Source organism: Neomonachus schauinslandi, chromosome 6, assembly GCF_002201575.2.
Source record: "Neomonachus schauinslandi chromosome 6, ASM220157v2, whole genome shotgun sequence".
NCBI classification, from domain to species: domain Eukaryota; kingdom Metazoa; phylum Chordata; class Mammalia; order Carnivora; family Phocidae; genus Neomonachus; species Neomonachus schauinslandi.
This window is the reverse complement of record NC_058408.1, coordinates 1,132,991-1,157,189: the sequence shown is the minus strand read 5'-3', so window position 1 is coordinate 1,157,189 and position 24,199 is coordinate 1,132,991. Positions and strand designations below refer to the sequence as shown.

At 61.6% G+C, this 24,199-nt stretch overlaps 2 protein-coding genes and 1 long non-coding RNA gene across 5 annotated transcripts in view; all 3 read right to left on the bottom strand.

Annotated features, from left to right (window-relative positions):
- Positions 1-4,285: 4,285 nt before the first annotated feature.
- Positions 4,286-12,259, bottom strand: EFNA3 (ephrin A3). The gene is given in 6 exon segments (XM_021682157.2): positions 4,286-4,718; positions 4,942-5,019; positions 5,198-5,263; positions 5,939-6,234; positions 12,059-12,117; positions 12,119-12,259. Coding segments are annotated over 6 exon segments (699 nt in total). The 5' UTR covers positions 12,188-12,259; the 3' UTR covers positions 4,286-4,587.
- Positions 7,249-9,140, bottom strand: LOC110573568. The gene is made up of 3 exons (XR_002479913.1): positions 8,661-9,140; positions 8,035-8,187; positions 7,249-7,300 (listed from the first exon to the last, which is right to left on the bottom strand). It is a non-coding gene; the product is annotated as an uncharacterized LOC110573568 (long non-coding RNA).
- Positions 12,260-21,646: 9,387 nt separating the features above from the next.
- Positions 21,647-24,199, bottom strand: part of EFNA4 (ephrin A4) — a 4,739-nt gene continuing 2,186 nt past the window's right edge. Inside the window, exons 2-4 of one of the 3 annotated variants that reach the window (XM_044915856.1) lie at positions 23,280-23,575; positions 22,855-22,923; positions 21,647-22,372 (exon numbers count right to left, since the gene is read on the bottom strand). In XM_044915856.1, the coding sequence (XP_044771791.1) occupies positions 22,257-22,372; positions 22,855-22,923; positions 23,280-23,575 (481 nt within the window). In that variant the 3' untranslated portion in view covers positions 21,647-22,256. Of the gene's footprint in view, positions 22,539-22,846; positions 22,924-23,279; positions 23,576-24,199 lie in introns of all 3 variants that reach the window. The other 2 variants (XM_044915855.1, XM_021682159.2) reach the window with 2 other exon arrangements.

The window sequence follows — 24,199 nt, the reverse complement described above, 5'->3', positions numbered from 1 at the left end:
AGGGGACGAGCCCAGCCCGAATGGTGAACGGTCCTGCTCCTCTCCCCTCTCCACGGCCGGGTTAGGGTGACCCAGTGCCCAGGAGCAGGGCGCGTGGCCGCTCAGAGCCTCACTCCCTGAACCCAAATCTGTGTCTGCTCGTGCGTCTTGCTGTGTCCTGAGGAGCCCCTGGGACAACTCTAAATTCGCTCATGTGTGTTGCTATGGCCTGTCTTGAGGTCTTGCTGAGGCAGCCAGAGGGACACAGACAAGAGCCAAGGAGCCCCTGTCAGGGTGGACGAGCTGCCTGCCTGGGGCCCACACGGCCTTGGGGCTGCAGCTTTGGGGTGGAGACAGCACAGCCTCTCCTGGGCAGACGGTAAGGGGTAAGGGCAGCCCGGGTGCCCAGGATGGCAGAGAGAGGAGGTGACTCAGCCTGCTTCCCTCCCCCCTCCCGCTGCGGTCCTGTGGGTCCCCCATACCCCTGAATGTCTCGCTCAGTCCCAGATCCCAGATTCTGTTCTGTGCTATCCTATCCTGCCCTGCCCTGTCTGATCCCTCAGCAGGTGTTGAGTCTGGACTGTGGGTCCCCTTCCATCCCACCTGCCCCCTCAGGCCCTGTCCCTGGTGTCACCTCACCATTGCCTTGGCCAGGACACCCTGGGCCGGGCCGACTTTGATGCCACTAAGCAGGGGCCCTGTGCCAGGCAGGCTCAGGGTCACCGGTGTCTATCCAGCCACGTGTTGACCCCTCCCTCCCCCTTACAGGCTCTGGGAACTAGAAGCTTGTCTGAGGGGAGTTCCGCACAGGACCCCCTGGCTGAAGCCCCAGCTACAGGGGAAATGGTCCTTTCTCTTTAGCCACTGCTTGGGGTGGTTTAAGAGGTTTCAAGTATCAGCCTTGGATCCCTGGGAAGTTGTCAGTCTCTCCTGGGGCCTGGCAGCACAGTGGAGGGGTGGAGGGGACGGGAGCTCAGGACACCCGAGTCCCAGTGCCTCTCTGCCTTGTCACCTGTCCGCATAGGCTGAGTCACTCGCCCTTCTGAGCTTTAGTTTTCCTGTCCTGTCCTTACTTATTTAAGTAATCTCTACACCCAACGTGGGGCTCAAACTCACGATCCTGAGATCAAGAGTTGCACGCTCCTCTGACTGAGCCAGACAGGCGCCCCTAGTTTTCCTGCCCTTAAGATGTGGGGTTCAGACTGGTACACCCAATCCGGATTGGAGGTCCTTTGATGTCTTTCTCTGCGGACTCCACGTGACTTTGGAGGAGTCTGGGGGAGAGGGGGCGGAAGGTGGTGGTAGGGGTTCCAATGGGCAGAGCGTGGCGACAGTCAGACCCACTCCGAATGCCAGCCTTGCCGGGCCCTGTCCCGTGTGCCAGGCCTCTGTGACCCTAATCCAGGGACGTGGCCTTTTAGACCCTCAGCCTTCCCATCTATGCTTTGGGGATAGTGAGGCTTCCAGGGGCATGGTACTCCCAGCGCACGGAAAACACTGGGTGCCTTGCTGGGCATATAGTAGGTGCTCAGTAAGTGGAAGCTGGCTTGCTCGCTCTAGTTCCTGCCCCCAGGGCTTGGCCCTCCCTCTGGCTGGCTGGATTTTTTTTTTTTTTTTTAAGATTTTATTTATTGGGCACTGGGGTGGCTCAGTTGGTTAAGCATCTGCCTTTGGTTCAGGTCATGATCCCGGGGTTCTGGGGTGGAGTCCAGCAGGGCTCTCTGCTCAGCGGGGAGCCTGCTTCTCCCGCTCCCTATGCTGCTCCCCCTGCTTGTGCGCTCGCTCGCTCTCTCTCTCTGTCAAATAAATAAATAACATCTTTATTTATTTGTGGGGGGAGAACATGAGCCTGGGGGAGGGGCAGAAGGAGAGGAGAAGCAAGCTCTCCGCTGAGCAGGGAGCCCTCCTGGACTCCACCCCAGGACCCCACGACCATGACCCCAGCCGAAGGCAGACGTCTAACTGGCTGAGCCACCTGGCGGACTGTGAGCCTACCAAGCGCCGCCTCACAGCATGCCCTCCACTGTCCCGTGTGGCCCTGGGATGTGAGGGGCCTGCAGCTTAGGCCCACTGCTGTGACCCCTTCCAGGCCTTTCCTGCTCTCCCCAGTTGGGTACCAACTGTGTGTGCCTCCCCCTCCCAGCAGCCTCTTCCCTGTGTCTCCAGGCATGAGGGTACGTTTCCCTCCATGTTCCCACAGCCCCCTGGCATTTAACTGTGGAACACTTGGTTACACTGTCCTACCCGTGTGTGGGTGTTACTGATTCCTTTTCACCTATCAGCGCATGCTAACATGAGCTTATGTGAGGGCAGAGACTGTGTCTTGGCATCCCCAGTACCCAGGCCAGAGCCTGGCACTCAGCAGGTGCTCAGGAAGTGTCGATGGAATCCTCGAATGATTGCAATGGATGAGCCTATCTTTTCAGTCTTGTCTCTGGGTGAGGAGCCTCAGACTGGTGCCCCGGCTGCCCTGGCTCTTTCCCCACTGCCTCCCACCCCACGTCTCCCTGTCTGCCACGGTCCAGCGGAAATTCCATTTCCCCTATTTTATGAGTACAGAGCGGGAAGAAGACCCAGTCCCTGCCGCTGGGGAGGGGCTCATTCTCAGGATGCGGCTGGCAGGAGCCACAGGGGCGAGGAGGGGCCCTCAGCCAGGACCCAGTCTGCGCACACAGAGAACCGGGGTGGGATGGAGTCCCAAAGCTGCACAGCTTGGCAGTAAGGACCCCCTCCCTGGCAGGTTTTGGCTCCTGTCATCACCTCCCCTCCCCCACAGCACCACGGGTACAAGCCTGACCTCACCCAGCCTGGTGGGGCCATGTGGCCCTTCCCCCTCCTCTGTCTGGCGCGTTCTGCCTCCTCTTCTCTCCCGACAGATGCAGGGTGCTGGAGTTATGTGGGACCCCAGCGCCAATGCACTCTCAGCCCTTGGGCCATAATGGTTTAGATGAATAACATCACAAAGGATTATAAAGGAAACCAATTATATGGAAACACAGTTACCAAAACATTTACATTTTTTGGTGTAGTAATATATATGCTTCTTTATTAACACATTAAAAACAAGAACGGTATAACAACTCCGGTCCTTTCAAAGTAGTGATGAGAACAAATGGTGTTTTGAGAGAGCTTCAAAAACTATAATGCAGCCTGAAAGCATCTGTGATTTCTGTTGGTTACAAAAACCCAGGCCCTCTGCAAACTATTTTGGCTTGTTGCCCAAGTACATAAGAGAATGTTTAATTTCAGTTACAGGTGAGTGAAAACAAAGATGTGATTTTTTTCCCTATCTAGGTTCACAACCCCCCTGCAACCCAGAGACCCCAATCAAGACCCCGATTGCAGAGTGGAACAGGAAGGAAGGAGAAACCGTCCTGCGCTGGATGCTTCCTCTACCATTCCATCCTTACCCGGCCCTGAGAGACGGGTAGCCCGACTCAAGCTTCTGAGGAGAAACGTGAGCCTCGCAGAGGGTGAATGATTTGCCCAAAGGCAGCCCGGCCCAGCTCCAAGGCCCTGTGGCTCTCACCACACAGAGCTGCCTCCTCAAGGGAGACTGAGCCACAGAAGGTGCTCAGTTGACCCTCTGGCCCCAGAGTCGGCCCCCCGCCCGTGACATGTGGGTTTTAACCAGCATCCAGAAGGATTATGGCCCCTGAAATCACACACACTTAGTTATTTTTATCTCCAGTTTATTTTTTTAGACTAAGAGCAGAGTATGAAAGTCACAGCCAAAGCACTTGAAAAAGGCCCGGGAGGATGGGTGGGGCCACAGAGGGTGGGCAGGGCAAGGTCATGGGATTTGGGTCCCGGCTCAGGGCTGGAGGGGAGGGGGCATTGTTGTCTCACGGTCTCCAAAAGTGTCTGTGCGTTGCATAGGTCTTGTCTTCACAGAAGACACAAGAGGGGCCAGGGGGTCCCCCAGTGGGGGGGCCTAGCCTGGTGGGGAAGGGGTCCGAAGCTGGAAGGGGACATCAAGGAAGGTCAGGGAGTTAAGGAGGGGGAGAAAGTCTGTCCGTCTGTACATTATATATAGAGATATAGAGTCTGTACATGCCTGCTGGCACCCCAGTGCCCATCCCTTGTCACCCTTGTCCACTGCCCGCCCCCCCAGGGGTGTCTACTTGTAAACTTGGATTCAATCCAAACCGCAATCCTGGGAGCGGGAGCAGGAGTGGGAGGAGGAGGACGTGCTTATTGCTGTAAACAGGGGAGGGGGGGCCGTGGGCCACCCCCTCGCCCATCTAGTCCCCTCCCTGTGTTCCGCCCCTAGAAGAGAATGAGGGGGATGCCTCCCATGCTTGGATCTGCTCTCTCTGGGGCATATTTGTCTCCGGTGGTGACAACAGGGGAGGGTACCGGGGTCAGAGAAAGGTACCAGAGCCACAGGCCACCCGGGACCCGTGGCTGTCCCTGTGTCTGGTCCACTACAGTGCCCCACGAGGGGAGAGAGGGGGCAAAGGGCACGGGCACAGATGTATGGTGCAGACCCCGCTTCCAGCCACCGGAGCAGGGGTCCAGGCCCCACAGCTAGGCTTCTCTCGGAGAGACCAAAGTCTCCCTGCCCTTTCCCAGCCCCATGTCTCCCCGCCAAGGGAGCGGGTAGAGCTAGGAGGCCAAGAGCGTCGCGAGGAAGAAGGCGATGCCCACTGCCAGGGGCAGGCGTTCCCGCTTGGGGCTGGTCCCGCTGATGCTCTTCTCAAGCTTGGGCACCTGGGGATTCTCCCTCTCAAAGTCCTCTGTGGGCAGACGAACAGACAGCCTGGTGAGGGCGGGGCTGCGCGCGCGGGCGGGGCACGCGGCAGCGACAGCAGCAGTGCAGCCGGGACGTGAGCACCCACGGGGGCGGGGTGGGGTGGGGAGGAGGGGTCCGTGCCCCCGTAAGGCATGCAAGGTGAGCAGGCACCGGGGAGGGGGCTGCGGTTCCAGCAGTGGCCACCAGAGGGCGCTGCGCAGACTCACCCAGCACGTTGATCTTCACATGGGGGCCCATGGTGAACTGGGGGAGGGTGGGGGCCGGCTTCTCCCCGGAGTGCGATGCTGCGGGCCGGGGTGCGGGTGGGAGAGAGGAGGGGAGAGTCAGGGCCAGGATCCCCCCACCGCTACAGCTGGGGAGCGAGTCCCCGCTCCTGGGCCCCCCCCCCGCCCCCGGGAGCCAGGGGAGCCCCGAAGCGGGGAGCCGAGGACGCGGTCGCGGCTGGGCGCCGACGGCACTCACTGGGGGCGCAGCAGACGAACACCTTCATCCTCAGACACTTCCAGTGCGGGCTGTGGGTGGGCGTGGCTGGGGACGAGACGGGGCCTGAGCTGCGTTCTCGCGCGTCACGCCCCTCCGCGCCGCCCCCTGCCCCGGGGACGCGGCTTCACGGCTCCCCGGCCCCGGCCCCGGGTCACCGCGGCTCCGCCGTCAGCCCGAGAAGCCCCTTTGGTCCCAGCCCTCAAGAAACCCCGAGCCCTGAGGTCTCAGTTCCGGAACGCTCCTCGCGGGAGCGGTGACCCTGCGACCCAAACTTCGGACTGTCACTAAACCTCTCTCAGACTCGGACGCCGTCCGAGCCGAAGCCCTAAGGCCGCCAGGCCCCACGTGGCATCCCGGGCTGTCGAGCCCAGCGATGCGGACCACGTGGCCGCCACGTGGGCCCGCCCCAGCCCCTGCGGACCCCACCCCTGGCCGGCACTCTGACCCTCGCTTTTAGGCTCACCCCCACACCCCCCATCACTGGCCCTGCGGGCCCCATCCCCTGGCTCTCACTCACTTTCCCCGGCCCCGCCCCCACCCCGAGACGCCCGCCCGGGGACCCCACCCCTGGCCGTCTCTCAGATACGTTCCCTAGCTCCGCCCCCGGGGCCCCACCCCCTGGCCGTCTCCCGGGTACGCTCTTTAGGCCCCGCCCCGGCCCCTCGGGGCCCCGCCCCTGTCACTCACCCCGCCCGGCCCCGCCCCCCGGCCGTCACTCACAGATGTAGTAGTACTCGTGGCCGGCGTGGAACTCGTAGCCCAGCGAGAAGGCGCTGTAGCGCTGAAACTTCTCCGAGAACTTGATGGGGCTGTGCGGGGCGTGCGGGCGGTTGCACTCCCAGCGCTTGAAGCCTTGGCTGGCGTTGCAGGTGCGGTAGCCGGCGCGGCTCACCATGTACAGCACGTACTGCTCCGCCCCGCCCCCGGGGCCCACCCCCGAGCTGTTGTAGTGGGGGCAGTAAATATCCAGATAATCGTTCACATTCACCTGCACCGTGTAGCCCTCTCGCCGCAGGCTGCGGGGGAGAGGAAGCGGGTCAGAGAGAAGAAACCCCACGCCAGCCCTCTTCCCACGTCGCCGCTCCGCAGACCTCCCCTAGGGTCTTCGGATCTGCCTCTCTTCTCGGTCCCTGTCCCTGTCCCCAGGGCCCTAGTGCCACCAGTCCCACGCTCGCCCTCCACGCCCACGCCTTGTGCTGTCCTTCTCCTGGCGGCCACCAGAGGGCAGCAAAGGCGCAGGGAAGCCCGGCCTCCCTCCGAAGGCGAAGAGGCGGGGGAGAAGGGAACGTACGCTCTGGTTACCACAGAAACGGCGCAGGCCCCAGCGACTCCCAGACCCAGGCCCGGATTTCCTCCGTCCATCCCCCACAATTCCCCACCGGGAGGAGTGGTAGGGGATGGAAGGGGAGGGGGAGAGTGGGAGGGAGCCCTTCCCAGAGAGGCGCACCCTGCATCCCCTCCCCCGGCATGCTTTCCTGCTGCTGCCAGTCCACCCCAAGGCCAGTCAGCCAGGACCTGAGCTCACGGACGCACGTCTGGAGGCTTCGTGCATGTGCACGCACACGTTCCGTGGCGCACACACAAATATGTCCACCGTCCACTCAGGCGGCATGCCAGGATGGGCTGACCCCAGCCGTCTCGAGCTCTCTCCCTGCCCCCTCCACCCCCGTGACCCGCCCCCCAGACACACACCCACCCACACACCCACACACCCAGGCACATGCCCTCTCTGCACTATTACCGGCAATGAAGGTCCCCGATAACGTGAGACAACAAATCGGGAAGCTAAGGGGCTCAACACCAAAGCTCCACGGGGTATCATGCCAACCAGCCAAAACTTCCATCTCTATACATCCTCCTCCTCAGCCTGGCACCACTGCCCCCTTAATGGCGCGAGGCAGAGTAGTGGGCGTAGTGCCCAGACAAGATGGCTGTGCCTCCTACTTCCTCGGTCCTTGTAGGGCACACAGAAGCGGGCGCTGGGTCCCTTGTAATCCCCACCTGCCTTGCCAGTCGTCATCAAAGTGTTGGTCTTAATGCCCTCGATGGTGGCGCGGAGTGGTGCGGGAATGGGAAAAACATCTGAATGGAGAAAGAAACTCAGAGAAGTAGGAAAGAGTTTCCCCCAATTTCTTTAGGGTAGGAATGCACACGTCCTGGCAGGGAGAGAACATGGTGGACACAGAAGGCCTGGGGTACTTAGCAGCATGTCAAACCACTGGGGTCCCTAGTCCCTGGGAACTCCCTGGAGGGAGGGACTGGCTCCCCATGTCACCAAGCACCTCCCAGTGCCACAAATAGTAATTGGATCCATTAGGGAAACATGCTTGGAGGCCTCTGAATTGGGTGGAGCCTTGAGGGTCCCTCCCCACCTTAGCCTACTTGCCTGGCCTGGCCTGTACCGCCCCCTCCCCAAGCACTCCCTTCCAAGCCCAGCAGTAGGCAGAGGTGAGAGCTGGTGCCTGGGCACCTCAGTGGGAATGGGCACAGCCTTCTTGAGTCATCAGGAATGCCACCAGTCCCACTTGGTTCCCACGGGAGTGATGGGTCACTTAGGCCCCTCCCTGGCCCTGGCACTCAGGTGGGCAGGAGTCTCGGCCTGGGGCACTGGGAGCAGGAAAACGGGTTAGACCAGGCCTGGCTCCTGGCGCCACCTGGGTTTGCCTCTCCATCCCCAAGTGGCTTGCCTCTCGATCCCCAACTTCCAAGTCTACTGTTCCTTCCCCACAGGCTTTGAGGAGGGGGCCACCAGGGCTAGGGGGCCAGGCCTAAAGCCACTGCACAGCCACCCTGGAGCCTCCGTCCTTGAGCCTCACCTGGGTTTCCAGCCCTGCTCCGAAGTGGCCTCTTGCTGGGGCACTGCCCATTCCAGCAAGCAGTAAGCCATGGCCAGAGCTATTGGGACAGGTGACCTCAGTTTCCTCTACAGGGCGGGGCCTAGCCTCACAGAAAGGCAGCTGGGTGAGCACCTGGAAGAGAAGCCATCTTTTACCTCTTCCTGGGCTGGGTGGCAGGAAGAGCCCCTGAAATGCCCCCCAAGCTGGGCATGTGGGAGGCACAGCGGCTTGTATCTGGTGGGCAGGGGGCTGGGTGCCAGAGTCCCCAGCCAAAAGTCCCGGGAGACCTGAGTGAGGTGTCTGCTTGGCTTGGGCGCTGTAATTGAATCTGTCATCCTCCCCGCCCTGGCAGAGGAGAGGAAGGTGCCACTAGGCCCAGCAAAGCTCCACAGCTGACTCCTCCTCTAGGGCCCCAGCTCCCCATCCCTGGGGGGGAGGGGTGGACCCGGGGGCCTGGGGTGTGCCTGCCCCTTCAAACAGGTCTCTATTCTTCCTCCCTTCATCCCGTACTGGCCTCCACCTCTCTCGCAAAAAGGCCAGTGTTCACACACCCCACCTGGAGGGGTGCCCCCTCACCCCGTTATTTCGTCTCTCCCGGCTCTCACCGCCTCCGGGGCGCATTCCGACCCTTCTCTGTCACTCCTTCAGTGCCCCGCCTGCTCGAGCCTGCTGGGGTGGGCGGCGGGGGAGCAGGGAAGGAGCAAACCTCTCCCCGCGGGGCAATTAGGGGCAGGTAAACAGGGTGTCTAACAAGACCAGGGAGTAGGGAAGGCATCCCAAGGGGCGCTGAACTTGTTTAATCCCTGCCCCCACCCCTAGAAGCCGGGATGCAGAGCTAAAGAAGTGGAGGAGGGATGGCAAGACACCGACCCGGGCTCTCCTCCCCTCTAGCGCGCGGCCCCGAGGCGGCGCGCCGCTCGCTCCAGCAGGCGAGGCTGGACCACGTGCGCGCGGCGTGGGGTCCGCGCGCCCGGCTGGGGGTGGGTGGGTGGCGGGAACGTTCGCGGGGCGGCGCGTGCACGCTGACACCCCCGCACCCCTCGGGGCGCTCTCGGCGCCCCGCCCCGCCGGGTCTCGCCGTCCCCGGCCCGGGGCCGGGCTTCTCCGGCCGGCGTCGGGTGGGGGAGAGGCAGCGCGCCCCACATCCCCCCTCCCTGCGACAGCGGCGGGCGGCGGCGAAGGTTTATTGATCTGCAGGGGCGGCGAAGAGCGAGAGACCCGCCGAAAGCGAGACACACAAACGGAGTGAGAGGAGACGCGCGCAGCGAGAGGGGAGACTAACAGATCCGGGTCCCCGAGAGGGGACAGGGCGAGACACAGCGAAAGAGAGGGGCCCAGAATCGGAGAGAAAGAGGACCAGGATGGGAACGGAGGGAGGCTTGGAGAAAGGGAGAGACGTGGGGGCCGATCGGGGAGGCCCCCAGACAGCAGAGACTGAGACGGCTCTCAGTGGCGGGCAAGGGGGTACGGGGCAGAGGCTCGGGGGCAGGGAGAATACGAGCAGAGGGAAAGACCAACAGGGACGTAGTACAGCCTCAATAAATATTTGTTGAATGAACGTGTGAATGAAAGAGAGATCAGCAACAGAAACATTTCAGGGAGAGAGAGGTAGGGAGACGGCTAGAGAAAGATGTTCCCCAGGCTTCTTGAGTTAGGGGCGAATAACAACGCCTTGCTCCGTTCTGTGAAGCAAGGAAGCGCGGGGCATACATGTGGCTATCAGCCGGTCCTCCCACCCCCACCCCAAATTCAATTCCGGGCTCAGGGGACCCCTCGACCTCACATTCTCCTTCTTCCCTCCAGTATAGTACCCTCCATCCCTAGTTTCTGGGCCAGGTTGGGAACTGGTCTCTCCAATTACAGCGGATCAAACGGAGGGCCTGAGTGGGTGGACGAGGGGCGAGATCACGACCGCTGTGCAGGGCACTGCCCCCAGGACTGTCAAAGGAGGCCTCTGCACGTGTCCTACAGCACCCTCCCACGTGACCCCAGGAGGCGGGGTCGCAAGACCCTCTCCACGTGACCCCAAGGGGCAGAGACCCTCAGCACGTGACGGGGGGTGGGAGCCCGGCGCCCAGCTCACGTGACCGGGGGGAGGGGGCGCGGGAGCCCGTGGCTCGGCCCGGCCCCGCCCCCACCTCCCTGGCCCTCTCCACTCCCGGCTCCGGAGCACGTCGCTCTCACGATTTATGGGGCCGCGGATGCCGCAGTGAGGGAGCCGGGGAGCCCGGGCGCAGCGGCAACAAAGGCCGAGGAAGCGAGGCGGGGGCGGCGGCGTCCTCCCAGCCGGGTGCGCGCCCCCTCCCACCTCTGCCGGTCCAGACCTGCGGGGGAGCGGGGAAGACTGAAAGGAGGCTCCCGGAACCGGGCTCCCCCACCCTCTCCCAGGGCTTTCACCTGAGCCCAGGTGTATGCGGGGGAGGGGAACCTGATCAACAACATTCCCCCCCACACCCGGCCGTTCCCGCATACCCCTGGCTCCGGCTTACCCTAAGAACGCGGGGGTGCCCCGAGGGTGGTGGGAACCCGGGGCCCCTCACCTGCGTATTCTCCACTCCCCGCCAGACTCTAGAGGGGCGGGGGGAGGCGGACGTGTGAGTCTGGGGGAGGGGGACGAGCTAGATAGAACGGGGAGTCAGCCTCCAGCACCCCCCGGAGTTCTTCGAGTCCCGCTCCGGGGGGGAGGGGCCTCATCCCCACCCCCGAGGTTTCCATGGGAAGCGAGAGGGGGGCGTCGTTGGCTCATCCCCACCCCCAGTCTGACACTCCGGGCGCGAGCAGGGAGAGAGGGGGAGGCGCGGAGCCCCAAACAACAAAGAGCGGAGCGGCGAGCGGCAGCCCCTCCCCCGGGAGGTTGGGGGTCGCGGCCGCCCGGCCCTCCCGGTGCCCTCCCCTGGGGCCTCGCCAGTTGCTCCCGAGTCGCCCCCCGGGGTGGGGAGCCCGAGGCGGTGCCGCCGCCGCCGCCTAGGCAGGTGTGACAGTGACCCCCGCGTCCCTAGGGATGCCCCCAACACACAGACACACACGGAGGCACGGCGGGGAGAAGACAAGGGCAGGGAGGACTGAGCAGATTGGGGACCTGGCCCCGCAGCCGGCACCCAGCCGCCGCGCCACACACCCCGGGAAACCACACGGCCGCCCTGACACCCGCCCAGACCGCGGCGGCGCCGGCAGCCACCCCAGCCCAGACGCGGCCGGCCACGCGGACAGCGACCGCAGCCCCCTCCCCGCCCCGCCGCCCGCTCCCACCCCCAGACGATCGCCGACGCAGACACACAAATCACACACTCAGACACACACGCACACTGACAGCCGCGCACGCCTGCTCACACTTGGAGCCACACGCCGTCCCCAGGCCGGGCGTGTGTGTGCGTGTGTGACATGCCGACATCTGCGGGCCTCTCTCTCTTTCACCGGTACCCCACGTTTCCATCCCCACCGAGCAGCACCTCCAGGACCCCCGCCTCGGCGACCCAGCCCAGCTCACCCCCGCCTGGCTTTTCCCCACAACCAGGGCAACCCATTCGGCTTCGTTCTGAGGAGGTGCTGGGCCGGACTCCCTGCCTCAGCTCTGGACCCCACTTTTGAAAGCAGGAGTCCTAGACAGAACCCCTCGAAAGCCTCACCGCTGAAAACAGGTCATCCCTGCCCCCCCCCCGTGCGACGGCCCAGCATGGCTGAAGGGGGTGAAGATGGGGGACTGTGCGATGGGGGCACGCTGTTCCAGCGGCGGGTGCGGAGAGAAGAAAGGTGGGGTGCCGTGTCCCCGAGCAGCCTCCTCCGCACGGCCCAAGTCCTCGACCCTAGACCTCAACAGCCTCTTTCAGACGCCCCCCCGCGAGTTTCGCAGACGCCCACGGAGTGTGTCCCCCTCTCCCTCGTTCCCAGCCCCCGGCCGTGCCTCCCAGGACCCCCACCCCGGGGCCCCCGGGACTTCCCGGGCCCACCGGCTCCCCCTCTCGCAGACGCGGGACGCACTGGGCTCCCTGGGCCCCCGACTCACTGCTGGTTGGAGCTGTTCCAGTACACCGCATGCCGGTTTCCCAGCGCCCCCCCCGGGCCCCTGGGCCAGCAGCGGCAGCAGCGGCACGGGCACGAGCAGCAGCAGCAGCAGCAGCGGAGCCGCGGCCATACCCGGAGCCGCCGCCGCCGCCGCCCCCCGACTGAGCCCCGCGCGCCCGGCTTCTCGCCTCCCAGCTCCCTGCCGCCGCCGCCGCCGCCGCCGCCGCCGCCGCCGCTGCCGGCCCCTAGGCCTTAGGCCACGCCCCCAGCCCTTCCCTCCGCCCTCCGGGCGCGCCCCCGAAGCCCCGCCCCGGGCGCGCTCCCGCCTGGCCCCGCCCCGCTCGGCCCGGAGCGCGCGGCACTCGGGAGGTGGGGACCGTGCTGTCCCCTCGGGAACAACCGGCGCGCGCCTCCTCTCTCCCTCCTAGGTTTACTTTTTGCTTCCGCGGGTCCCGGGCCTTCTGCCGCCCAGTCTCGAGTTCCCTGGAGATGGATTAGGGAGGCCCAGACCGGGGTCTCGACCTCCTGTGAGCACATCCATCCCTGGGATGGGGTGAGGAGGATTTGAAAAGGAGCTGGGGGTCCAGGACCGCTTCATAGTAGAACTAGACAACCCCCCCCCCTCCTTCTGAGCAGTCTGCCCTCCGCTCCCTCCATGGTCCTCTTCCCGTGTGAATAAGGGGGCCGGGGGCTGCAGGGTGGAGAAGCCTCAGTGCGCACCAAGGACCTGACCGCTCCTGACCCAAAGCCCCCACCAGAGGAGCATGAGGCTTGTTTTTCTTGGAGGCGAGGGAGAGGAGCTCGCCCTGAGAATGTCCATACTGGGTGTGCAGGAGAGTCAGCTAGAGAACCTATAGAGGATCCCTCACTCACGCTCAAGCAGGGCCCATCCAGTGCAGCCAGCGGGGTCCCCCAGCTTAGTCGCTGCTGGGCGCACTGACGGGAAGGCAGATCCTGGGCTCCAGCTCTCACCGACATTGTCCCCACAGTGACGCCCAAGCACAGACCTGGCACACACACATTCATGAGAGCAGACGCAGGGAACAGAGAGACGCAGCACTGGACACAGACATTTACACACACAGGTGCGCCTGGCCAACACATACAGGGAGTGGCGCTGAGACAACCAGAGATGTGTAGACACACAGAGACATGGGAGCACACCCCAGACCATGCACACGCAGGGACTCACACACAGACCCACATGCACCGTGACACCACAGTTCCCTGTTCTCCTCTGGTTCCTTCTTTGCCCAGGAAGTAGAAGTTGAGGGAAAGGGTCTAGGATCCAGACCTAGGGGGTGCCCAGCTCTCATCTCTTCTCTCTTGGAGAGGCTCAGACTACGAGTGACCAGGTCTCAGGTCAGGTTCTGACAATCCACACCAATGACCTGTGCCCGGGGAGGCTGGTGTGATGCTCTTCTCCCCTTTACTTCAGGAGAGAGGACATGCAGGCACCCTCCATCTGCTGATCCTTGGCAGGACAGGGGTCCTCAGGTGCTGCGGTGGGGGGTGTGGGGATGGTGCCATTCAGCATGGGCCTCCTGCCTAGCTGCTGCCGGGCTAGAACAGACTTTGTCCTCCCTCACTCCCCTCCACCCCAGGAGATCTTCTCTCCCTTCTCAGGAGCCAGAAGATAAATTAGGCCCCTTGAGGGGGGAATGGGGGACTTTGCAAACAGCTCTCTCTTCCCCCAGACTCCTCACCCCCCAGGGAGATTTGTGTCACCCAAATGATGCTAACCTACCTACTCCAGGTGCCCCAATCCCCACCTCCTCCTCCGCCCCGCACACTCCCTGCTATGCAAAGGGAGGCTTCTCTCTGTAGGGTCCACAGTTGACAGAGGGGCTGCCCATTTACATATGGATGGGAGCTTGCTGATTTGGTCTAGGAGTTCAGATTTCATTTTAGAAGCCTTAAATCCCTTTTTGTAGAATCTGGGTCCCACTTATGGATGTGAGTCTTTTCCTGCAGGACTCAGATACTCCTGTTTAGAAACTAGCACCACCAGACCCAGTCCCCATCACTGAGCCCTTTCTCTAGGATTTAAGCAGCTCTATCAGGTTTTTAAGTTCCGAGACACTCTCTATAGAGCCCAGGCCTCTGTCTATGAGATCTGGTGCTCTATCTGGTGTGTTTCAGGATAAGCACCCTCTGTGCAGACGCAGTCTTTAGGGTGCATCTCTTTGCAAGCAGTGCCTTTGTGCACAAACAAACGCGCTGTTTCCTTCAGCAGGAGGTGGCCCTATGTGTCTCTCCAAGTTGGTCAGGGAGCTTGAGCTGATGGCACCCTTTACTAGCTCCGTGGGCAACTCCTTGGTGCCTTGCACAAACTGTAAACTAAGTGGCAGTCTTGACGTGGGATATGGACCTCCAATCCAGCTGTGATGCACACGCCTGCCCCTAGGCCTCCAGTCAGGGGCTCTTGGCCTCTCTGGAGATTGGGTCTCTGTGTAGAAGATTGCGGTCACTGTCTATACACCTGGGATCTGATCTGAAGCCGAGGCCTCTTTTTGTGGCATCTGGGTCATCAGTGGGCTCCAGGTCTCTGTTTATAACCGTCACTCAAATTTTTCCCAACTGTGATCCACAGTAAGATGTATATTTTATTTTATTTTTTTAAGATTTATTTATTCATTTTAGAGAGAGTGAGAGCAAGCGCGAGCAGGGGAGGTGCAAAGGGAGAGGGGGAGAGAGAACCGCTAGCAGACTCCCCGCTGAGTGGGGAGCCCGATGCAGGGCTTGATCCCACAACCCTGAGATCATGACCTGAGCTGAAAGCAAGAGTCAGACGCAGGGCGCCTGGGTGGCTCCGTCGGTGAAGCATCTTCAGCTCAGGTCATGATCCCAGGGTCCTGGAACTGAGTCCCACATCAGGTTCCCCGCTCAGCAGGGAGCCTGCTTCTGCTGCTCCCCGCTTCTTGTGCTTTCTCTCTGTCAAATAAATAAATAAGTAAAATAAAGTAAAATAAGAGTTGGATGCTTAGCCGGCTGAGCCACCCAGGCGCTCCAAATGTATATTTCACAATACAGCACACGTGTGCACGTGTGAGCACGCACACACACAGAACAGTAAGTGTCATGAAACAATAGTTAGCCTTACTACAGAGGATGCACTCTGATATTTTTCTCCTCTTCTAGTTTTATTTATTTTTTTAAAGATATTATTTATTTATTTATTTTTAAAGATTTTATTTATTTATCTGACAGAGACACAGCGAGAGAAGGAACACAAGCAGAGGGGTGGGGGAGGGAGAAGCAGGCTTCCTGCCAAGCAGGAAGGCCAATGCGGGGCTCGATCCCAGGACCCTGGGATCATGACCTGAGCTGAAGGCAGACGCTTAACGACTGAGCCACCCAGGCGCCCAAGATATTATTTATTTATTTGACAGAGAGAGACACAGAGAGAGAGGGAACACAAGCAGAGGGAGTGGGAGAGGGAGAAGCAGGCTTCCCGCGGAGCAGGGAGCCAGATGCGGGGCTCGATCCCAAAACCCTGGGATCATGACCTGAGCCAAAGGCAGACGCTTAACAACTGAGCCCCCCAGGTGCCCCATCCTCTTCTAGTTTTAAATCTTTTTTTTTTTTCTTAAATAAAAAGGTGGCTGAGACACATAAAATTTATTCTTGATTTCACCACCCCAAGGGGTCACAAGCTATGGTTTGAGACACTGGTGTCTAAGGCCTGGGCCCGGACAGACACCTGTCTGTAGGGTGAGGGCCTCTGCTGGGGCTGGGGTTCTCTCCACGGGGGCGGTCCTCCCTCTAGGGCCTCAGGCCTCTTTTCTCTTACCTGCAGGTTCAGCCTGCATCTCCCTCCGGGCCTCAGTCTTGCTGGTGCACCTCTGGTTGCCATGTTCTCTCCAGGGACACTGAATTTAGACCCCTGGGAGCCCTCTGACATGGTGCCTCACTCCCACCCCCCTCGGAGCCAAGGAAGCAGGGAGCGGAACAGGTCGGGGGCAGAGGGAGTACTCAGGCTGCGTGGCCCAAGGCGGCTCCCAGGACATTGGGTGGCAACCACAGAGCTGAGATGTGTTCAATAAATCATGGAGGCTAGGGCCTGGGGGAGGGGGAGACCAGCAGGGAAGGGGGGGCCATGGATAAATAATTCATTAAACAAATAAACAAGGAGCCTGCAAGGGGAAGGACGGGGCACGTGTGGGCGCGGGGGAGGCAGCCGCCTGCCCCAGACATGAAATATTCCCAGGTTCCGCACCTTGCCCAGGGCCCATGCGTCTGCCCCAGAGCAGGCAGGCCGTCGGGATGGCGGTTACGTGGAGACCTGGGTGCCAAGGAAGAGGGCGATGCACGTGCCTGCTGGCTGACTCTCCCCAGTGTGTTGTCGGCATGGCTGTGCGATGCGCCATGTCCTGAGTTGACGTGGAGTCACACACACACACACACACACACACACACACACACACACACACACGGCCACAGGGGCCGCCGCGGCACGCCCACCGCCGTGTGTCCAGGACACAGGAAACCAGGATGCCGGGCTGGGTGGGTCGGTCAAGGTGTGAGAACCTCTGACCCTCGTCACGCCCTGCTCCCTGTAATGAGCCCCACAAGCTGCGCAGCCTGAAGTGGGGAGGCATCTCCGGGGTGCTGTGAGAGTGTGTGTGAATCCCCTGAATGCGCTTCAGGAAAAGATGAGTGTGGCCTCGCAGTGACAGGGTGGGCTTGAGGTTGCGCCCCAGTCCCAGCACTCATGGGCTCTTCTAGTCACCCAACTTCTGGCTGCTTCCTCATCTGTGAAGTAGGGAAAATAATACCCTTCCTCCAGGAGTTGGCTGAGATTGGGACCCATGTCTGGAAGCCCTTAGCACAGTGCTCAGGACCCATGAGGTGCTTGGTTCATGGGGGCCTCATCACCAATTAGTTTTACCCATTTATTGACTTATTTATTTATTTTAAAGATTTTATTTATTTATTTGAGAGAGAGAGAGAATGAGAGACAGAGAGCACGAGAGGGAAGAGGGTCAGAGGGAGAAGCAGGCTCCCCGCTGAGCAGGGAGCCCGACGTGGGGCTCGATCCCAGGACCCTGGGACCATGACCTGAGCCGAAGGCAGACACCCAACCGACTGAGCCCCCCGGGCATCCCATTTATTTATTTTTTAAAAAGACTTTATTTTTAAGTAATCTGCATACCCAACGTGGGGCTCAAACTCACACCCACGAGAGTCACCAGTCCGGCGGCCCCCAACACCGTTATTATTAAGGGATTCTCTCCTGAGTTCTGCCCACTGAGACTAGCCCTGAACTGGCTGTTCCATAACTTCTCCCGCTCTCCAAGCTTCTCTGAAAGCTGTCATGGTGACAGAGCTGGCCCAGGGCTTGGGGAGTGGGATGGGGCAGAAAAGTTAGATGGAATCAGGGGGAGGGCAAGTTTCCTCCCAAACCAGGAAGTCCCCATCCTTGACAGTGTGGAAGGAGGGGTCCCTGACCTTCTCCTCAGACTGCAGAGCCTCTTCATAACCCCTAAAACTGCCAAGATCCAGACTCTTTTCTTCCCGCCACCAAAACTGAGCTTTCCAGCAAGTGACTTCAAGGAGCGGGAACTGGGGCAGCGGTCTCTGAGTAGCCTCAGCCCCCACCCTGCCCCATCCTCATCACCAGAACCCTAGCCCCCACCTTCTGCCTACCGATTGAGAGGATCCCTGGCGAAGGTGGCTACGTCTGGGTGAAACCCAGAGAAGTAGCTCCCTGGAGTGGGTGGGGGAATCCGGGCTGGAGAGAGCCTCTGAGGGCCTCCTAGTAGGCTCCAGCATTCCCCAGCCCTCCAGAGTCCTCTGGAAGGGATCTGCTCCCTGCAGGAGAGAGCCAGCAGACATGTCTGAGCTGGCCTGCTCCTCCGCAGACAGAACGAGTTGGGGGAGGGCGGCCTGAGATCTCGGTGAGGAGTGGTGGCGGTAACCCCCCTGTCTCCTCTGGGGAGCCAGGGCCAGAGGGGACTACAGCTTGGGCACACCCTACCACAGCCCGGGGGCCCAGCCCTTTGCCTCCTGTGGCAGGCCGCTGCCAACTGCGGAGCCAAGAGTCTGGGCCCCCAAGTGTGGAGATGGTGCCTGCCCACCCCTTCCCCAAGAGCCAGCATCAGTTCTCTCTACGCCCCTCCCCTGGGCTGGGCAGGTCCAGGCTAATCTGCACAAGAGCTTCACGGCAAACATTGATCTGTAATAAAACCACAATGTGTGTTCAGGAGAAGGGATTCCAGACACAGAGAGATGCAGACAACACACATACACACGCTCACACATATATACAGATGCAAAATGTACAGCTCTGGGAGGGCAAACACCAGCAGTCCTGAAAACACCCCTGACCACAGGCCCACGCTGAGTCACACACACAGGCTTTATGAGGTCTGCACAGCCCCTCCCTGCCTCAAACTTTGTCCTTCAAGCTCACGTCTCTTCTGACAGCCCATTTCCCCATGGCACTTTGTATGTAGCTCCGTCGTAGCATTTGCACTTGGCATTATAGTTGTTTGTTGGCCAGTTTGTCTTCCTGAGTAATCTAAAGATTCCTTAAGGGAAAGCAATCTTGTCTGATGCAAATGCACATCCCTAGCCTGCAGCACACAGCCTGGTGTTGAGTTAGCAGGAGTAGGTAAGGTGATTCATAACAAATTGTTGCATTGATACACTCAGGAAGAAGCGCACTCAGACAGGGGGGGACACCCGCGTCTAGAGCGCCTCCGCTGCACGCAGGATAACCAGCGCCCGCTGCTCACACCTCTGGCCCTGCCTGCGGGTCTCCTGGCCCCGGGGCCCCACTACCTCTGAGCTTCTTCAAAGGGCCTCCCTCTTGCTTCGCTGGGAGACCGCGAATCTGCGCTCCACCGGAGGGCTGGCAGGCAAACTAAGGGTTAATGACACCTCATTAGTATTTAATTGGAGGAAGGAAGCTGGCCTGGCACCAGACAGGTGGGCAGGCCTGCCCCTCGCTGGAAGCAGGCAGCCCTTGTTCCAGCACCCTGCCGGGAGTGTGGGTGATTTGGCCCTGGAGACCCTCGACCCGGCCCCGGGGCACCTTCCCCCACCATTTGCTTTGCCAATTTAATCTCTAGGCAGTACAGACCAGCCCTCCCCATCTGTCAACAAACATCCAGAGGGAGAGGCAGACTTCTTTCTGCTTTAGCTAGGCTGCTCCCCCTCCCACTGGAGGAGACATTGGAGGCTAGAAGAGGGGTGGGGTAAGGAACCGGAAAAGGAGAGAGAAATTATGGAGCTGCTAAGGGATAAAGTCGGGATACAGACAAGTGCCAGGGCTGGGGATGTAGAGATGTCTGCTCAATTTGACCTTAAATGAAGAGAATGCAAATGAGATGCAGATGATATGCAGAAGACCAGGAGGATCTCAGAAGCATTCCATGTGGTGGAAGCCGGGCACCCAGGACCCCAGCGGTGTTGCCAGGACTCCTCCCCTAACCTTCCTGGGGTAAGTGGCACTGACCATTACTTGGAGGGAGAAAAAGGATCTCGAGAATGATACGAGCTTGGTTGGGCTAGGGCGGCGGGACCTGGGAAGCTGAGCTCCATCCAGTCTCCCCGCCCCCAACCCAAACAGCCACCCAAGCTGCCACTGGAGCTCAAGCAACGACCACTCTCCAGGTTACGGTCGGACGCACCGTCGGTTGCTATGGGGACCCCCTCCCCACGTCCAGGCCTGAACCAATGGGCATCACCGCTGATGACCTCATGCCCCAAGGCCCGGGATTCAGTTGGGTATTTGGAAGCCAGAGTGGCCCTCTCCAACTGCGTCACGGCTGGGAATCCCCCGACGACCCCAGCTGCCGTGGCCGGCTGAAAGAAGGGCGCGCTGGGAGCTCCCGATTTGATGAATGAATGAATAAGCAAAGGAAGGAGCGAACTACTGAAAGAGGAGAGAGAGGGGTCACATCATAAAAAGACCAAAGCTTCAGAGTTTAGCTTCTAGAGAAAGAGGGTGGTTTGCAACCCCGCAAATTGTGGGGCAGGACCCAGGTCGCAGAGTCTTTCAGGCTCTTGGGACGACGAGACAGAGTGAGGCAAAGATGACCAGTTTTCGCATCTGCTGGGGAGAGACTAGGGCGGGCCTAGCGAATTGAGGGCCCCACCTTGGGCCGTCTAGCGCCGCCGAGTTTAGGGGAGATCGGTGACGCCCAAAAACTCACAGGCCTGCCCAGCCTCCTGCAACCGCGCCCCGGAACGCGCCTCGAGGCCTTCGCATGGGTCGGGCCCAGTCGCGGAAGGCCGCCCCGCACCTTCAGCCCGCCTCGGCCCCGGGACGGACCTGGCCCTCTGGGGGGCGCGCCCCGGGGCTGGCCCGGCTGAACGCGCAGGGCCAGGTGTGAGGAAAGGGCGGGCGGGCGGGAGTTTGCGACCCTCGCACGGATGCCCTGCCGCCGAGGCGTCCGCTCAGACACCTGCAGGGAGCCGGCGGCCGGCGAGGGCGCACGTCCGAGTGCCCGCCCGCCGCCCGCGCCCCGCGCCCCGCCTGCTCCGCACACTAGGCAGCGAGCGCGCCCGGCTGGGTGGGCGAGGCGGGTGTGGGGCGTCGGGGGGAGACCCCCACCGTCGTCAGTGGAGGGCAGGGCCTAGTCACCAGTCGCCCCGCGCGCCTCGCCGACGGCTTCTGCTGGGGGGGGAGGGCACGAGGCAGCAGTGCCCTCGGTTTCCACGGCGACACAGGACCCCCTCCTAGATGACAGGGGAGACGCCACTCGAACCCAGGACCAGAAGGCCGGGCCGCAGCTCACGCTCGAGCTCAGACGCCGCCCGCTGGGCGCCCCGGGCCCTCGGCGTCCGCGGAAGAGCGCGGTGGGGGCCGAGGGCGCGGACGCGCGGACACGCGCACCTACAGACGCGGCGTTTTCTGACCCCGGCCTCGAATGGGGGAAGGGGTCGACTCGCGTCGGCTCCGCCCGCGGTGCCGCCCTCCGCCCCTCGGGCAGAGCAGTGGAACGAACGAGAGCGAGCGGGGTCTGACGGGGTGCGCAGGGGTGGGGGAGGGGCCCGCGAGTTCCCGGGTTCCGGCGTCTGTCAGTCTCCCGCCCCCCGCGGCTTCACACGCCGCCTCTCGCTGCCGCAGCCGGGCCGAGCTAATCAGCACAACGTCCACCTATCGATCGCTGGCTCGGTGCCAGGCGGGCCGGCACGATGCCAGCGGGAGCTGCGGGGCACGGCGGCGGGGGGAGGGGCACCCCTCACCCTGGCTCCACCGAGGACACCGTTCAGAAAGAGGGCTCTGGTGGGGCTTGGGGGGGGGTGGATCATAGCCTCGCCTGCCAGAGGTGGGAGAGGCAGTGTGGGGCTGAGAGCAAAGGGGGCGCTCCCTCCTCGGCCCCACCCCCTCCTCCTTATAAAAGCGAAGAACAAAGAAGCCGCTGGGGAAGGAGGCTTTGATCTGACCCCACCTTCCCAGTTCTAGACCAGGCACCGCCCAGACTGCCCTTGGGGAGGGGGAAGGATGCCCGGCTCGCAGGGACCCAGGCATTCTGAAACTCTCTAGCGGCCCTGGAGTTTGCCCCAACGCCCTGCTTGGGGCTTGGGCACCGCCCCAAGTGGGTGGGCTGTCCGGAGCATCTGCCCCCTCCTCAGCTCAGGAAGCCTGCTAGGGAGGTGGGAGAGGGTGCCGCTGGCTCCCACCGCACACCGCTCAGAGGGGTGCCCACGGCCGCCCGGAAGGCATGGCCTGGGCGGAGCTGACATGGAGGTCAGGCCAAGTGAAGCTGAGAGCAGAGGCTGCGGGGCGTCCCGGGGTCAGGGAAGGGGCCAGAGGGTGGTAGATGGGGGAGAGCAACCGCAAGTTGGGTGGTTTATTGACGGTTTGGTCCGGACACTTATAAAAATACAAACTGGCATGATATTCAACCTCATAGCAAGTCCGTCTTCATAGAAGACAAGTGAGTGACCCCCTGGGGAGGGGAAGATGCTGCCCCAGGGAAGAGGCCCACAGAGTACTGGGCACAGATGGCAGGCCTTCTCCCTTGCCCTGGTCTGGCAATCCACCTGTCCCCAGGTCTTCGGTCTTGGCCCCAACAGACTCAAGGATTCAATCCCACCAAATCCCAGTCTTTCTGGGGGGGACAGGATGAGAACGTCAAAGCAGCTGACGGAGACCCTACATTTGCCTTGCCTGGGCTCCAGGGTGCCCAGGGCTGTATGCAGCTCCGGTTCGGCCTGTGATGAGGGGCCAGCCCCTGGAAGGGTCACCTCAGACCCTCTGACCTCCCCGTCACTCTTCCGTTGGTCTGGCTGGCTTGACTGCTCCCAGCTCGAGAGGCAGGGGCCCCTCCTCCAGGGAGTCTCGGGAGGGCTCTGGCTCCTGGGCGTAGCAGGAGGGGTCTGCTTGGCTCAGAGAACTCGCAGGAGGCGCAGAATTGGCAGCAGGAACAGCAGCAAGAGACAGAGGGGGCTGAGAGCACCTCCCCCTCGCCACCCTGATGTGCCGCTCTCTCCTGGGCTTCCAACAGGATGGGCTGACTCTGACTCTGTGAGGGAGGGCAGCACTGAGGGACCCTCCCCTTCAGCAGCCTCCTTCCTGCCCTGCCCCTGGCCTCTTCACTCCCAGCCCACCACGGCTGAGGCCTCGAAGGATACTGCCCTGGAGATGCCATCTCCTTGGCCCAGCATAAAGGGGCAGAGTGGAAGCTCCCACAGAGAGAAATGGGGAATCAGAGGCCACAGCTAAAAGCTCGACCTGGACCCCTCAGGGTCTGATGCTCCCAGACTCTCTCCACCGCTTCCCTCACTCCAACGACCCCACACCCACCAGAAGGGTGGCCCCCCGCACCCCGACCCACTTACTGCTCTCCTTGCAGCAGACAGACACCTGGAGCCTCAAGCACTTGCCAGAACTCTCGGGAGTTGGTACCGCTGGGTGGTGGGAAATTGGGAGGAAGCAGTTAGCACAGGCTAGCTTGCACGCCTCAGACTCCTTCAGACCCTTCCCGTTTGTCTTCCCTGCAGTTCCCTGGAGAGCTTCCCCTCACTTTTGGTCCACACCCTGGTGCCAGGCCCCGGCCGTGCCTTCCACCACGGCCCCTTTCCTAGCTCCTCTTGCTTTCTCCTCCTCTCTACAGACTCCCCTAGATGTCCCCCTACTCAGTTTAGACTCAGGTCCCCCCCCTTCATTCCCAGGCCCCACCTCAGGCCCTCTGCCCACCTGTGGCGATGGCAGGATGCCCCCCCGCCGCCTGCCCGGGACAACCAGCGTGCCCCTCCTCACTCACAGATGTAGTAGTAGGTCTCTCCAGGCAAGAACTCAAAGCCAAGGGAGAAGGGTGTGAAGCGCTGAATCTTCTCAGAGAATCGAACCGGGCCAAAGGGAGCGAAGGGGAGGGCGCACTCCCAGCGCTTGAAGGCTCCTGGCCCCTGGGCCTGGCAGGCCTCATAGCCTGGCCGCTCCACCATGTATAAAGCGAACGTCTCGGGGCCATCAGGGGGCCCTGGCCCCTCATAGTGCGGGCAGAAGATGTCTAGGTAATCGTTGAGCTCCAGCTTCACCACGGCGTCTCCTCCAAGCAGCCTGCAGGCATCAGGCAGGGGCGGGCTGAAGGGGCACGTTGCAGCTCCCCAGGGGCGTGAGGGTCCCGGTGGTCCCTTCCGGCCTCTCCCCCACCCACTGGAGAGGGAGCAGCTCAGCAAGGCCCGAGTTTCCCAACCTGACAACTCTTGAGAGACAGAGTCAAGGAGTGGGGGGCGGGGGCGGGGGCGGTAACCAGTTTGCAAGTATTGAGAGGTGAAGGGACAGCAGTGCCCATAACCACGTGCTCAAGCCTGAGACGGCCACTCTCCAGACCCTACATTTTCAGGCTGGAGCTGCCGCCAGCTCTCCAGCCCCAGTGCCCAACAGAGGGCCTGGCAGAGCACTCTGCACTTGGTACATGTCAGGTGCTAAGAAGCTGGGGCGCAGAGACGAGGGGTACAAATCTGGGCCCGCAGCGCAGTCACGGCCGCAGACATGGATGCCAGGAACCGTATCCTCATCAGCAGAGGCAGAGAGAGGAAGACAGCTTTCCGGATCTCAATGCAATACTGAGAAGAATGTCACAGTGAAAGGAAAGAAGGAAGAAAGGAAAGGAAAGGAAAGGAAAGGAAGGAAGGAAGGAAGGAAGGAAGGAAGGAAGGAAGGAAGGAAGGAAGGAAGGAA